The sequence below is a fragment of the Dama dama genome, chromosome X (assembly GCF_033118175.1).
Source record: "Dama dama isolate Ldn47 chromosome X, ASM3311817v1, whole genome shotgun sequence".
Lineage (NCBI taxonomy): Eukaryota > Metazoa > Chordata > Mammalia > Artiodactyla > Cervidae > Dama > Dama dama.
The window spans coordinates 155,619,901-155,636,843 of record NC_083714.1 but is presented as its reverse complement, the minus strand read 5'-3'; the positions used below and the strand labels follow the sequence as shown (position 1 = coordinate 155,636,843).

The 16,943-nt window shown below is 38.1% G+C and overlaps 1 protein-coding gene across 4 annotated transcripts in view; it reads left to right on the top strand.

The window, feature by feature from the left end:
- Positions 1-16,943, top strand: part of LOC133051574 (gamma-taxilin-like) — a 101,615-nt gene that overhangs the window by 74,554 nt on the left and 10,118 nt on the right. For all 4 annotated transcript variants that reach the window (XM_061136110.1, XM_061136113.1, XM_061136112.1 and 1 more), the window contains 2 exons: positions 11,002-11,172; positions 15,071-15,265. In XM_061136110.1, coding sequence (XP_060992093.1) covers positions 11,002-11,172; positions 15,071-15,265 — 366 coding nt within the window. The remainder of the gene's footprint in view (positions 1-11,001; positions 11,173-15,070; positions 15,266-16,943) is intronic.

The following is a 16,943-nucleotide window of genomic DNA, read 5'->3' as shown; positions in this document are numbered from 1 at the left end:
TTAACATTCTTAACCATACACTCTAAGACAGTGAGTTTAGAAGTCAAATTGCCCATTATGTGAAGGTTCCCACCCTGAGGTGGTGTTGCACAACAAACAAAAGGAAGCACTCAACTTCTTTCCCCTTTATGGAGATTTAGACATCTCTAAGCATTGTCAGGTCAGTATAGACCCCCAACAGGGACCAGCCTCTCAGGGAGAGATTAAATCCTCCAAAGGCTGGCACTGCCCTGAGAGGTCATAAGGGAACCCTGTGTTAGGATTCTCTCAGGCACCGTAGTTGGAAGCTGGTGGAGCACGGGGCTCTCACTTGATCACTCTCTCACACACACCAGAATTGACAGACCACCCAAGGGAACAGACCCTGAAACCCACTTCTGCTTTTCTGAGTCTGTTCAGGAAGTGGTGTGGGGGGAGGCCATACTGGCCTAAGTGAGAGTTGGGATCCAGCAAATGGCCAGGAGGCGCCTCTCTCTTCCCTGGCACAAGGGGCCAGCTTGGTTGTTGGTTTTCCAGGCAACTCACCAGAAAATGTTATATATATATATATACCATTGTGGCAGGAGAAGACAAGCCACACTCAAAGATGCAGAACAGTAGAATTTATTTAGCATGGGGTGCTATCCCAGTGGAGTCACCTGCAAAGGCTGAGTGCCCCAACTTTGTTCTGAGTATCTTTTATACACGGTAAACTTACTGCTCAAACAGCTCAGATCCCTCCCCTCCCCAGGGGTCCCCAAGTTGCCAAGAATGTAAGGAGCAAGCAAGATCACAGAGGCAAAAGTGCTGATGGATGAGCTGCATCTGTTAAAACAAGATAATGGAAGAGAAAGAAAATGAGAAAACAAAAGGTTGTTACTTGAATTGGGGGCTTTGTTTTCACTCCTATTTCAAGACTTTTTTTTTTTTTTTTTTAATTTACTCTGTAGTTACTTTTAGCTGTAAGATTTGTACTTCATATATTTCTGTTACTTGATACTTTGCATTTCACCTTAAAGAAACCCATTCAACATTTCTTTAAAAAGGACAGTCTGGTGGTGATAAACTCATTTAGTTTTTGCCTTTCTGGAAAATTCATTGTGTCTCCTTCAGTTCTGAAAAGCAAATGGTTAAATACTCACGGTTGCCATTTTTTTTTTTTAATCACTGAATGTATTGTGTCTTTTCCTGTCTGCCTAAAAAGTTTCAACTGAAAACCTGATAATTTTGTAGAGTTTCCCTCATATATAAATAACAAGTTGTTTTCCCCTTGCACCTTCTTGATTCTGTCTTCATGTTTTAACTTTTGACATTTTAATTGTCTTATGTCTTGGTGTGGGTCTATGGGCCTCTCTTATTTAAAACTCTTTTGGCCTCCTGGATTTGCATCCCTTATTTCCTTCCATACATTTTGACCATTTTTTCTTCTGGACCTGTTTATAATGCAAATGTTGGTGTCCTTGATGTTGTCTCAAATGTACTGTACAAATGTACAAATGTACATACTGTACAAATGTAAAATGTACAAATCAGTCTCTACTTGTTTTTATTCCTTTTTTGCTATAATTGGGTGAATTCCAGTGCCATATGTTTGAGTTCACTGGCCCTTTTCATGCCTTCTATAATTTGTTGCTGATCTTTTTTTTTTTTTTTTTCCTTTTTTAAAAAAATTTATTTAATTGGAGGCTAATTACAATATTATAGTGGTTTTTGCCATACATTGACGTGAATCTTGCTGATCTTTCTGTTGTGTTTTTGCAGTGTAGTTATTTGATTCTTCAGTTATGTTGTTTCTGTTTGTTACTTGTATAACTTGTATATTCCATTAAAAATTTTCACTTCAATTTTCTATTCTTCAGAGCTCAGTGGCCAACTTGGGGTTGTTACTTTAAACTTTGTATCATGTAAATTAATTATCTATTTCAGTAATTTTTTTTTTCCTGAAGTTTTATCTTTTTCTTCTATTTGTAATATAGTCCTCTGTTGCTTTCTTTTCTTTGATTCTGTGTTGGTTTCTTCGATAAATCAACCTTCTCTCCCATTTGGAAGGTGTGACTTCATGTTCGAGATGTTAGCCAAATAAGTGAGTAGGCTAAAAATTGAGAATTATATTTTATTAAGTGGACAAAACTGGAGATCTTGGAAATCGCTGTTAAGAGGTAAGGGCACAGAGAGGATATGTAGGAGTTTTTGCAACAGAGACCAGGTAGTTGGAAATCAAATGATTACTGTTGTTTAGAAAAAATCAGGTATACCAAGTTTTAATGAGTGTAGTACTTTTTCTGTTTTGGAAGTTGCAAGAGTCTGGTTGAAATCATTCATGTGGTATCCATCTTAGATACTTGAGGCTACTGTCCTACTTTTCTCCATCCTGAATCTATTCAGGGTACACCCTGAGGGGTGGTGGCATTGATGGAGGGCTTGGCTTGTTTGTCACCATCCATAGTTCCCTCAGGGCTTTCTGTTGGGTGACTGCAGTGGTTGATGGCTTGATGGCTACAACACCCTTTGTTTACTGATATGGCAGGTAAGATTTTTCATTTCACAGAGATAAAACTTGAGATTGAACTTTGCATCAACTCTTGTTTGACTCTCAAATGTTTCTTATTTTCCAAGCAGCCTAGTTTCTTCTTAGTGGGTCTCAAGTCATTTAAGTGTGCCAAGACCTGTCAGTGTCAGAAAATGGCAGATTTCATTTACAGCTAGATTCAGCATGATTGATAGACAGGCACTTGGGGCAGCATCTTTGGAAACATGCAAATATACCTCTTTAATGGGAAGAATAGGAGATAGGTTTTGCTTTCTGAACACTGAGTGCTTATGAATGCCATCTCAGAACTGTTTATTTCATTTATTTTTTTATTTTTTCCCATTTATTTTTATTAGTTGGAGGCTAATTACTTTACAGTATTGTAGTGGTTTTTGCCGTACATTAACATGAATCAGCCATGGATTTACATGTATTCCCCGTCCCGATCCCCCCCTCCTACCTTTCTCTCCACCTGATCCCTCTGGGTCTTCCCAGTGCACCAGCCCCGAGCACTTGTCTCATGCATCCCACCTGGGCTGGTGATCTGTTTCACCCTTGATAATATACATGTTTTGATGCTCTTCTCTCGAAACATCCCACCCCCGCCTTCTCCCACAGAGTCCAAAAGTGTGTCTCTTTTTCTGTTTTGCATATAGGGTTATCGTTACCATCTTTCTAAATTCCATATATATGTGTTAGTATACTGTATTGGTCTTTATCTTTTGGCTTACTTCACTCGGTATAATGGGCTCCAGTTTCATCCCTCTCATTAGAACTGATTCAAATGAATTCTTTCTAATGGCTGAGTAATATTCTATTGTGTATATGTACCGCAGTTTCCTTATCCATACATCTACTGATGGACATCTAGGATGCTTTCATGTCCTGGCTATTATAAACAGTGCTGCGATGAACACTGGGGTGTACGTGTCTCTTTCAGATCTGGTTTTCTCGGTGTGTATGCCCAGAAGTGGGATTGCTGGGTCATATGGCAGTTCTATTTCCAGGTTTTTAAGAAATCTCCACACTGTTCTCCATAGTGGCTGTACTAGTTTTCATTCCCACCAACAGTGTAAGAGGGTTCCCTTTTCTCCACACCCTCTCCAGCATTTATTGCTTGTAGACTTTTGGATAGCAGCCATCCTGACTGGCGTGTAATGGTACTCTCCAGAAAGCAGGAATAGAAGGAACATACCTCAACATAATAAAAGCTATATATGACAAACCCACAGCAAGTATTACCCTCAATGGTGAAAAACTGAAATTATTTCCTCTAATATCAGGAACAATATAAGAGTGCCCACTCTCACCACTACTATTCAACATAGTTTTGGAAGTTTTGGCCACAGCAATCCGAGCAGAAAAAGAAGTAAAAGGAATCCAGATAGGAAAAGAAGAAGTGAAACTCTCTCTGTTTGCAGATGACATGATCCTCTACATAGAACACCCTGAAGACTCTACCAGAAAATTACTAGAGGTAATCAACGAAGATAGTAAAGTTGCAGGATATAAAATTAACACACAGGAATCCCTTGCATTCCTATACACTAACAATGAGAAAACAGAAAGAGAAATTAAGGAAACAATACCAATCACCATTGCAACAAAAAGAATAAAATACTTAGGAGTATATCTACCTAAAGAAACAAAAGACCTATACATAGAAAACTGTAAAGCACTGATGAAAGAAATCAAAGAGGACACAAACAGATGGAGAAATATACCGTGTTCATGGAGTGGAATAATCAATATTGTCAAAATGGCTATACTACCCAAAGCAATCTATAGATTCAATGCAATCCCTATCAAGCTACCAACGGTATTTTTCACAGAACTAGAACAAATAATTTTACAATTTGTATGGAAATACAGAAAACCTCGAATAGCCAAAGTAATCTTGAGAAAGAAGAATGGAACTGGAGGAATCAACCTGCCTGACTTCAGTCTCTACTACAAAGACAAAGTCATCAAGACAGTATGGTCCTGGCACAAGGACAGAAATATAGATCAATGGAACAGAATAGAAAGCCCAGGGATAAATCCACAAACCTGTGGACACCTCATCTTCGACAAAGGAGGCAAGGATATACAATGGAAAAAAGATAACCTCTTTAACAAGTGGTGCTGGGAAAACTGTTGAACCACTTGTAAAAGAATGAAACTAGAACACTTTCTAACACCATACACAAAAATAAACTCAAAATGGATTAAAGATCTAAATGTAAGACTGGAAACTATAAAACTCCTAGAGGAGAATATAGGCAAAACACTCTCTGACATAAATCACAGCAGGATCCTTTATGACCCACCTCCCAGAATATTGGAAATAAAAGCAAAAATAAACAAATGGGACCTAATTAAACTTAAAAGCTTTTGCACAACAAAGGAAACTATAAGCAAGGTGAAAAAGCCCTCAGAATGGGAGAACATAATAGCAAACGAAGCAACAGACAAAGAATTAATCTCAAAAATATACAAGCAACTCCTGCAGCTCAATTCCAGAAAAATAAATGACCCAATCAAAAAATGGGCCAAAGAACTAAACAGACCTTTCTCCAAAGAAGACATACAGATGGCTAACAAAAACATGAAAAGATGCTCAACATCACTCATTATCAGAGAAAGGCAAATCGGAACTGTTTATTTTTTGCTACCATCCTGTGAACACTTTCTGCTGGCCTCTAGGGCCATGCTATATAGCATGGTAGCCACAAAAGCTGGTGCATCAGACATGAAGTCAAGGTTTCGGAGACATTTTCTGGGCTGTAGTAGAGGAAGATCATAAAAATAGTGCTGGTGGTTCTCTATGGTCTCTTAAGGGCAATTATATTTGATCCTTAATTGTATTTAGAAATCTGCCCCTTCAAGCCAGATCTTGTTTCATGTGTAGATGGTTTACAAATAGGTGTCTGTGTCTTTGTTGTGGCTTAGGTTAGAGGTTAGCCAGCAGAAAGTATTTCTTGGTTTGTAACAAACCCACAGGACCCACAAGTGTAAACCCCAGTGGTCACAAGAGCTAGGCAGTTAAGGGGCATCCCCTGGGTGATACTGACAAAAATTAGAGGGCCAGACAGTCTCTCTTCTGGGAGATGAGACACTGGTGATCTTGTGCATGGTAGAGGTTCCTTGTGCAAGCTTCCTTCCCCAAGGCTGCCTCAGTAGGTCTCTACATGTGTGCCAAACCAGAAGCCTGCCCCTCACTCCAAAGCCATGAGTATCTTACAAGCCTCTTTCAAACACAGACTGGGCCTTTCTGTATGCTGTCCCTCTGCTAGGTGGATCCGGGTTTGGTTAGTCCATATGTGTACAACAGCTGTTTTTCAGTCCCATAAAGCTTTGTGAGTTTTTCCAGGATCCAAGCCCCGTTTACTTCCCCATCTACATATTTTGAGATCTTGTCTTTCAGACACAGGTCTTTATTCAGGTACCTGATGTAAGATTCCAGTATGTAATTGTAGATTCACTGTGTCACTGGGAGGAGGAGGTAGGATCCTTCTTTGTTTTCACTTTGAACCAGAAGTCTTGACACAATCATCCATAATGCACAATCAATCATGCATTCTAATGAGGGCTTTCCACCACCTTTTAACTTGAGATGCAGCTGAATCATGTTTTTACCCCTTCTGTTTTTCATTGAAGTTTCATTCTTGTACATTTAAAGAAATTATTCCTAAAAATTGACTTTTACAATTTACTCTGTTTTCTGCACTGCTCTTTTGTAGTTAATTGAATTTTTTTTTAGTAAATCATTTTAAGTTCCTTAGATAATTCATTTTTAGTCTGTTCTGTATCCATTTTTGTGGTTATAATGAGGATTTCATATGACATTCTGAATGCTATAACACTATTTAGCATTTATTTCAAAAGTATACAGAAACTCTTGTATGTAGCTCTGTTAGCACCTTTTCACTTATTAACGTCACAGAAATTTAATGTTTATTTATTATGTGCCCAGTAGAGCCTAATTATTTTTTAAGATGTATTATCTCTTTATTATCTTTTTTAAAAATTCATTTATTATTTATTTATTTTATTTTTGGTTTGCTGGATCTTTGTTGCTATGTGAGCTTTTCTCTGCTTGTAGCAAGTGGGGTGTAGTTGTGGTGTGTGGGGTTCTTATTGCAGTGGCTTTTCTTGTGGAATACCATCTCTAGTGCACTCAGACTTCAGTATGGACTTGGTAATTACAACTCTTGGGCTGTAGAGCACAGGCTTAGTTGTGACACTCTGTCTTAGTTGTTCCATGGTATGTTGGATCTTCCCATGTCTTCAGCATCAGCAGGCAGATTATTTACCACTGAGCCACCATGGAAGCCCTATGGAGTGTATTAATATTTCATTAATATTAATGAAGGAGGTCTCCCCTTCCAGCATTTTTAAAAGCTGCTGACTTCTGGCCTCCCAAGATTCATGCTGAGGAATTTTCTGATTATGTTAATGAGGATCTTTTATACTTGGTAGATTTGGCATTGGACAGTTTTACAACTGTTTCAGTGTGACTCTAGGAATTTATCATCCTTGGAGTTTGTTGGGCTTGCACATTCATATCTTGGAATGAGATTTGAGAAATTTTTCATCATTATTTCTTCAAATAGCCTTTCTGCCCACTTCTGTCTGTTTTCTCTGTGTGGTATCCCACACTGCATGTATTGGTTCACTTGATGGTATCCCACAGATTCCTTGGCTCTTAGATTGCTCCTCAGTCTATATTAATTCCATTTCCCTGGAGTTGATACTTTCTGTTGTTCTGCAAGTACAGTGATCCTTTTTATCTTTGATCAAATCAGATTTTTAATCCCTCTAGTGAATTTCTTGTTTTAATTATTGTACTCTTCTGTTCTAGATGTTGGTTTTTTTTTTTTTCCTTTTGGTTCCTTTCTGTGGTTTCTGTTGTTGATTTTTTCCATTTTACTCATGCATTGTTTCTTGACTTTATCTGATTCCTTAACCTCTTATGCATTTTAGCTACAGTTATTTTAAAGTATTTTGTTAGTCTACTATCTAGTCTTCCTCTTGGACAGTTTGGTTGATTGGTCTTGTGTCTTTGAATGGTCCATACTTTATTTCTTTGTATGCCTTATGATTTTTGTATTAACTGTACATTTGAATCTTACAGTGTGATATTTCTAGATATGCGATTGCCTTTACCAAGGTTTGTTGTCTTTGTTGTTTTGTTTGTTTTAAAATGTCTCTTTGCTAGAAGTCAGTCTGAGATGAAAATCTAATCTAAGGTGTCTCAGATCATCTTTGATCCTGAGCTTGCTTGGTGATTTTCTAAATTTCCCAAATGGGATTGGTTTTGAATGTTTTAGTGCTTAAATATCTGGCTCTTCAGAGGGAATAAAAAGGTTAAATGAAGGGGAAAATGATAAAATGGATCCTATTTCCTTCAGTCCCCCACATGCCTTTTCACATGGAGGTGTTTGCAATAGTGGTGACCCTTGTCTGTGTCTGACTTGTTACGATCAAATGTTATAAATCCACAATCAGAACACAGTTCTCTTACATTTTGGAGGCCTGAGTCTTTATGGCTTATGTTGGTTTATGTAAGCCACTCCGGGGATTTTAACATGACCACCTGCAGTGGAGCTGTGGAATGGAAAAATAAGAAGCTGCTACACAGCTACTGGTTAAATGAACCAAAATTAATCACAGTTTACTGACCGTTTATTTCTCTGGAAATTGTAGGCCTTTGTTTATATAGGCTTCACAGGTCGAAAATAATTATTTCCATTTGTGTCAGTGCAATTATCTGGGTGTGGAGATAGACCTATTTACTGTGCTATCTTCCATGATGACATTTCAGCTTCTTGATCCTTGACTGTGCCCTTCTGGCCATCCTCTGCTCTGGTCACCTCATGTAGCTTAGGGACTGTAAGTCAAAAGTACAGATACTCTCTTCAGACTGTCACCATGGATTCAGCATGCTTTTTGAAGGATTCTCACTGCCTCTGTTTTCTGTGACTGCTGCAGCCACTTCTACATTCACTCTCTACTTTCTCTTTGCCAATACCACTGACTTTGTTTTTTCCCATAAGTTTCATACATTAAGAAAATCACTGTCTTTGGAAATATCCTGTTTATTCATTCTGCCTGTGTACCTAAAAATATAACTAGGCAGATGATAATGTAATTGAGTCTTCATTATCCTGTGTCTTTTTAATACTTCTTTCTCCAAAGTCACTATCCAGTTATAAAAATACCACAGTGAGATACCAATTTTTTGTTAAATATTAACCCTCAACTTTTCTCTACCTCTGCAGCATATGACTATGCCTTTTATTCCTCAGAGCACACAGAAACCGTCAGTTTGTCAGTCTCTCCATGTCAGATATGTCAGATTAACTGCATTTACATCTCTCTTCTAGAGTCTCTCATTCAGTTTTTTTAACCATTAATGTTTGTTTCAATGTCTAGTACCTAGTTTCTTCAGTGGTATATATCTCCATTGGTGGAATGTCAGTCTTCTGATCTGCTATACCATTATTTTTGCTATTACTGTTACCATTGAAAATTAAATTAAAATCTGCATGATTGGGATTTTATTAATCATCTGGTGGTGTATGAGCCCTTTGGAGTACCGGAGAAAGAGTTTTAGTTACAGATAATTTGGGCAGAGTCTATACTAATTTGTGTGCTCTTCTCATTGGGCTTCTCTGGTTTTTCAGCAGTAAAGAATCTTCCTGCAATGCAGAAGGCCCAGGAGATCCCCTGGAGAAGGGGACGGCAAACCATTCCAGTATTCTTGCCTGGAGAGTTCCATGGACTGGGGAGCCTGGACGACTACAGTCCATGGGGTCACAAAGAGTTGGACGTAACTGAGAAAGCTCTTCTCATAGTCCATCAGTTCAGTTCAGTTGCTGAGTCATGTCCGACTCTTTGCAACCCCATGAACCACAGCACGCCAGGCCTCCCTGTCTATCACCAACTCCCGAAGTCCACCCAAACCCCTGTCCATTGAGTGGGTGATGCCATCCAGCCATATCATCCTCTGTGGTCCCCTTCTCCTCCTACTCTCAATCTTTCCCAGCATCAGGGTCTTTTCCAATGCATCAGCTCATCACATCAGGTGGCCAAAGTATTGGAGTTTCAGCTTCAACATCAGTCTTTCCAATGAGCATTCAGGACAGATCACCTTTAGGATGGACTAGTTGGATCTCCTTGCAGTCCAAGGGACTCTCAAGAGTCTTCTCTAACACCACAGTTCAATTCTTCAGTGCTCAGCTTTCTTTATAGTCCAACTCTCACATCTATACGTGACCACTGGAAAAACCAAAGCCTTGACTAGACGGACCTTTATTGACCAAGTAATGTCTTTGCTTTTTAATACGCTGTCTAGGTTGTTCATAACTTTCCTTTCAAGGTGTAAGTGTCTTTTAATTTCATGGCTGCAGTCACCATCTACAGTGATTTTGGAGCCCAGAAAAATAAAGTCAGCCACTGTTTCCACTGTTTCCCTGTCTATTTGCCATGAAGTGATGAGACCGGATGCCATGATCTTAGTTTTCTGAATGTTGAGCTTTAAGCCAACTTTTTCACTCTCCTTTTTCACTTTCATCAAGAGGCTCTTTAGTTCTTGTTCACTTTCTGCCATAAGGGTGGTGTGTCATCTACATATCTGAGGTTATTGATATTTCTACCAGCAGTCTTGATTCCAGCTTGTGCTTCCTACAGCCCAGTGTGTCTCATGATGTACTCTACATTTAAGTTAAGAAGGATGACAATATACAGCCTTGACATACTCCTTTTCCTATTTGGAACCAGTCTGTTGTTCCATGTCCAGTTCTAACTGTTGCTTCCTGACCTGCATACAGGTTTCTCAAGAGGCAGGCCAGGTGGTCTGGTATTCCCATCTCTTTCAGAATTTTCCAGTTTGTTGTGATCCAGTCAAAGGGTTTGGCATAGTCAGTAAAGCAGAGATAGATGTTTTTGTGGAACTCTCTTGCTTAAGTTATAAAAGAAAGTAAGATATAAAAGTAAAAGCTTTTTTTCTCCCCCCTCTGGAATTTGAATGAAGCTCTTTGTAATAGCTGTAAATATTTTACTTGTAAGGACACTTCATAGTTTTCCTGTTTATATCATTTTTGCACTTGGAATGCTTGATGGTTGAACAAATGAAAAAGGCTACCTTTTTATCTGTTAATAGTAAATAAAAGAAATTGCTCTAACTCTAATAAAATTGCCTTCTTTACTCACAAAAGCCTCCTCTGAGTGCTGCTTATTTTTTTCAACAAATTATCCTTTGCATGTTCTTATAGAAAAGTAAAACTGGCAGGTGTTGATTTGTAACAAGTTTACCCGAGAGATTTATTTTTGTTTTTAATAAAATATTAAACAATGAAATTGGGTTTCTTCTAGTGTTAAGTAACTTGTGTACTTTCTTATAACTGCTAATTAAGAAAAGTAGAAAAAGTTCCATGATTGTAATTGGTACTTTTCCAGTTTTAAAAATTTTTACTGCTTTATAAACCCAAAGTGCTTATTAATTTTAGCTGGAAGAAAGCAGGAATGTTCAGAAGCAAATGAAGATTTTGCAGAAGAAGCAAGCCCAGATTGTGAAAGAGAAAGTCCATTTGCAGCGTGAGCACAGCAAGGCTATCTTGGCAAGAAGCAAACTTGAATCTCTTTGCAGGGAACTCCAGCGTCACAGTAAGACATTAAAGGTGAGTTGGTTCCTTTTTCTGTTTTTTTTTTTTTTTTTTTTTAAGAGATACTTAGATTGATTTTATAATCTGTTTGAGGTAAATCCTTGCATCATTTGCTTTAGTGGGAGTTAGTTATAATAATGGCTGCTGGTTGATAACTTCTGGGTTCAGTTGCTCTGGTACATTAGGTTCCTGAGCAGAGCAGTCTGTGCAGTTCTCAAAGACAAGTTGTTCAGTTGCTTAGTTGTGTCTGACTCTGAAACACCATAGACTACAGTATGTCAGGCTTCCCTGTCCTTCACTGTCTCCTGTAATTTGCCCAAATTCATGTCCATTGAGTCAGTGATGCCATCTAACCATCTCATCCTCTGTTGCAGAAAACTGTGGCAGAAAGCTCCTTCTGCCTCGGTTGTTCCCAGCATGAATGTCTTTTCTCATGGTTCGACTCTTCATATCAGGTAGCCAAAGAATTGGAGCTTCAGTTTCAGCATCAGTCTTCACAATGATTCAGGGTTGGTCTTTAGGATTGACTGGTTTGATCTCCTTACGGTCCAAGGGACTCTCAAGAGTCTTCTCCAACACCGTGGTTTGAACGCATGAGTTCTTTGGCATTCAGCCTTCTTTGTAGTCCAACTCTTACATCTGTATGTGACTACTGGAAAAACCTTAGCTTTGACTAAATGGACCTCTGATGGTAAAGTAATGTCTTTGCTTTTTAATACACTATATAGGTGTATCAGTTTTTCTTTCAAGGAACGAGCATCTTAATTTCATGGCTGCAGTCACCATAAGCAATGACTTTGGAGCCCAAGAAAATATGCTGCCACTGTTTCCATTTTTTCCCAGTCTGTTTGCTGCGAAGTGATCGGATGGGCTGCCATGATCTTAGTTTTTTGAATACTGAGTTTGAAGCCAGCTTTTCAGTTCTCCTCTTACACCATCATTAAGAAGCTCTTTAGTTCCTCTTTGCTTTATGCCATAAAGGTGGTGTCATCTGCATATCTGAAGTTGTTGATATTTGTCCTGGCAATCTTGATTCCAGCTTGTGAGTCATCTAGTCTAGCATTTTACATGATGTACTCTGAATATAAGTTTAATAAGCAGGGTGACAATATACAGCCTTGATGTACTTTCCCAGTTTTGAACTAGTCCATTTTTCCATGTCCAGTTCTAAATGACAAGTTAGCCTTGCCTTTTATTTTGCTTGGGGGTAGTGCTTTGTGTGTTGCCATTGTATATCAAAGATTCATTCTTTCTAGCCAGTATTGTTTTCAGATTCAAAGAAGAGCTCCCTAATAATAATTCATAATTGATCATAGGGAAATTAGACTATATTGATACTTATGTCAATAACTGCCCTGCTTAGAAAGTTTAAGTTTGCCATACATTCTTTTAATCATTAATGTAGTTTTGGTTACTGTGTCCTCCTTAGATAACGAGTGAAATTTTGGATGAAGTAAATTATAAACTTCAGTCAAAATGAGTTTAAAGGGAAAGCAGTTGCAGAGCTCTACTGTGGATGTTAATTGGGTAGTCCCCTTTACTATTCTCTGCACATCTTCAACTATTTAGTTGCCAAATACTTTAGAATAGTACTTATCTCTTAGCTGATTTAAGGAAAGTAGTAAAGGAAGAGGGACCAGCCAGGTATCACAATTTTTGTCAGCAGGGGAAGGACAAAGAGTAGAGAGGCTCTAGAAAGAATCTATCTTTATAATGGGAACATGTCTGTCTTTAGCAGTCATTAAAGAATTGGAGTATTATTTTGATCAAGCATGACTGATGTATGATTACCACTGTTTCTGAAAATTCCAAGTATCTAGAATATAGATATTCTGAATATCATTGAATATTCTGAAAAATTTGGAATATCCTTAATATTCACTGGACAGACTGATGCTGAAGGTGAAACTCCAGTACTTTGGCCACCTCATGCAAAGAACTGACTCATTTGAAAAGACTCTATTGTTAGGAGAGATTAAACATGGGAGGAAAAGAGACGACAGAGGAAGAGATGGCATCACCAACTCAATGGACATGAGTTAGAGTAAACTATGGGAGTTGGTGATGGACAGGGAGGCCTGGCATGCTGCAGTCCATGGGGTCTCAAAGAATTGGACATGGCTGAGCAACTGAACTGAACTGAAGAATATAGGACAACTTTTAAAGTGATCATTGTTTAGTGGTGGTATGTGTGTTTTTAATACCCTTTGCTTTTTTTTTTTTTTTAATATAAAATGAAAATTTTTGTTTTCTTTGTTTAGTTGCCCAGTCATGTCCGATTCTACGACCCTATGGACTGCAGCACACTGGGCTTCCTGTCCCTCACCATCTCCTGAAGTTTGCCCATGTTCACGTGCATTGCATTGGTGACACTATCAGCCATCTCATCTTCTGACTCCCTCTTCTTCTGCCTTCAATCTTGCCCAGCGTTAGGGACTTTTCCAATTAGTCAGCTATTTGCATCAGATGACCAGAATACTGGAGCTTCAGCTTAATTGTTAGTTCTTCCAACAAATAGCAGGGTTGACTTCACTTAAGATTGACTGATTTCATCTCCTTGCTGTCCAAGGGACTCTCAGGAGTCTTCTCCAGCACTACAGTTCAACAGCATCAATTCTTTGGCTTTCTGCCTTCTTCACAGTCCACATCGCTTTCACAACCAAATGTGACTTCTGGGGCGACCATATCTTTGACTGTAGGGACCTTTGTTGGCAGAGCAATGTCTGCTACTTTTCATCACATGTCTAGGCTTGTCATAGCTTATGTTCCAAGAAGCAATCGTCTTCTGATTTCATGGCTGCAGTCACCATCCACAGTGATTTTAGAGCCAAAGAGGAAATCTGTCACTGCTTCCACCTTTTCGCCTTCTTTTTGCATGAAGTAATGGTGCTGGATGCTATGATGTTAGGTTTTTGTTTTTTTTTTTAATATTTAGTTTTAAGCCGGCACTTTCATTCTCCTCCTTCGCTTTTGTCAAGAGGCTATTTAGTTCCTCTTCACTGTCACACATTCCAGTGATATCATCGGCATACCTGAGGTTCTTGATTTTTCCCCACTTATCTTGATTCCAATTGGTAATTCATCCAGCTCAGCGTTTCTCAGGTTGTGCTCAACATATAGGTTAAATAGGGTTATAGTAGACAGCCCTGTCATTCTTGTGTCAGTGTTGAAGCAGTCAGTTGTTCCGTACAGGGTTCTAATGTTTACTTCTTGCCCCACAACCAGGTTTCTCAGAAGACAGGTTAGATGGCCTGGTATTCCCATCTCTTTAAGAGATTTCCACAGTTTGTTATGATTCACACAGTCAAAGGCTTTAGCATAGTTGATGAAACAGAGGTAGACTGTGTGGACAGGCTCCTTACTTGTACTCTGGTGGTGGTTTAGTCGCTAAGTTGTTTCTGACTTGTGCCACCCCATGGACTGTAGCCCGCCAGGCTTCTCTCTCTGTGGGATTTTCCAGGCAAGAATATTGGAATGTATTGCCCTTTCCTTCGCCAGGGGATCTTCCCGACCCAGGAATTGAACCCGGGTGTCCTGCATTGCAGGCAGATCCTTTACCAACTAAGCTATGAGGGGAGCCCTTGTACTTTCCTTGTACTTTTATAGTTTAATAAATATCTAGATGGTCAGATAGCCCTTTTCATCACAGGGCAATTTGTGTGTCTCAGATTACTCTGTCTGGTTTGAAAAATAGCTCTCTGATTACTCTGTCTGCTTTGGGAAATTTGCTTGATTTCCAGGAAGAGGTTTGTCCTTATAGACCAAAAGGGAGAAGAAATTTTAGTTCATGAGCATCGCTTGGGGCAGCATAATATGAAGGTCCATAGCAGCAGCTTCTTTTTGTTTATTTGTTTATTTTTAGCAATTTAGGTATAGTTTTACACTATTAACAAAAATTATTTTGGACAATAAGGAAGAAAATATGCAGCATGCAAGAGAAGAAGAAGAAAGACGTAAAGAAGCAACTGCACATTTCCAGTTTACTTTGAATGAAATCCAGGCACAACTAAAACAACATGACATACACAGTGTAAAACTCCGCCAGGAAAACACTGAACTGGGAGAGAAACTTAAGAAGCTTATTGAACAGTATGCACTGAGGGAAGAGGTAAAGGTGTTTCTCGTATTTAGATATCTTGTTAGTACCAAAAGGTTTTTGCCCCCTTCATACAAATTTAAAACTGTCACAGGACAATTTTAGAACTTCTACACATGTGTAGTGGAAGGCAGGGTTATATCTGAGGAAAATGCACCATGTGAACTGAATTATCATCCCTTGATATCCCAGAAGTCAATGGATTGGATATGTGAGGTAATTGCTAGGAGACAATAATATTAAGTAGTAATTGTTTTTCATGTGATACTGGAAGAATGTGATTAAAGGTTGTTTTTCCTATATCTAACCTAGTAATATAGGTTGTATTTACTTGTATATACAAGATATACAAGTAAACATTTGTGTGTGTACACACACACATACACACACATATAAACATTTGTCAGCCAAATGCCCAGTAGCTCAGACTTCTGTGATCATCTGTGTCATGTACAATACCATTATTTTCCCCTTTCTATGTTGTACTTAGAAGAAAATAGAACTATCACCCAGTGTTGTTGGCACATCTAATGAAATAAAAACTTCATAGAAATGATCTTTGGAATCATAGAAATGATCTGTAGAACCTGGTCATTCTAATTACTTTACAAACTAATCTGGAAGTGGGGTTTATCTAGATTAAAGAGCAAATTGCTGATAACCTGCTTATGTTACTTTCACAGGTTAGATGTGCATCATGAGAGACTTGAGTTTTCCAAAGGCTGCATGCCTTGACTTTAATGAGCTTTAAGCTAGTAAAATCCTGCTTCTTTATGTGTTATAAACCTTATAACAGCTTCATCTTAAAACTGATAACTAAAAACAAATAGGTCCAGTTAAAATGGTAATTTTATTTTACTACCAAAAAGAGATTTGTCTGGTTTTCAATCAAATTTCAGATTATCTCAGTTTATAGTTTTATGTATAAAACTTGAAAACATTTTTGAGATTTTTATATCTTTCAACCACTTTTTTCTTTTAATAGTTTTCTTACATTCATAATTTGAAACTTAAAAGTGGAATTGATCAGTTAACTTCACCAAGTTATTCACATTGCATGTAATAACTTTTAAGATCTACTTTGAAGCAAATCCAAGATGTCATATTATTCTACTGCACTATTTAAAAACGTATCTTAAAATGGCAAGTTTTTTTTTTTTTTTTAAGCAGAAGGCAATGCCATTTCATACCTAAAAATTTTACAACTTAATCAAATTTTAAGCTTCACATTTTCCTGTCTCCCACTATATAAGATTGTTTGAGTCAGATCCAGATAAGGTTTGTACATTTCATTGATTGTGATATCTCACACCTTTATAATTAATAGGTTTTCTTCTCTTTTTTCCCCTCTTGTCATTCTGTTTATTGCAGATGCAGTTTTTAAGCATATGCAGTAAATTTTCTATTTTTAGTATTTATTTTTATCAAGCCAGATTTTTAAGAGGAGTCTTTCTAAGTTTCATTCTTAATAATGAGTCTAAAAAAGTGTGAAGTCGCTCAGTCGTGTCCAGCTCTTTGCAACTCCATGGACTGTAGCCTATCAGGCTCCTCTGTCCGTGGGATTTTCCAGGCAAAAGTACTGGAGTAGTTTGCCATTTGAAAAATGTGTGTTCAAGTCATATTACTTGTAAGTCTTATTTGAGATATCACTGAATTTCCTTTTCCTTTGCGTAAAGAAGGATATAATTTA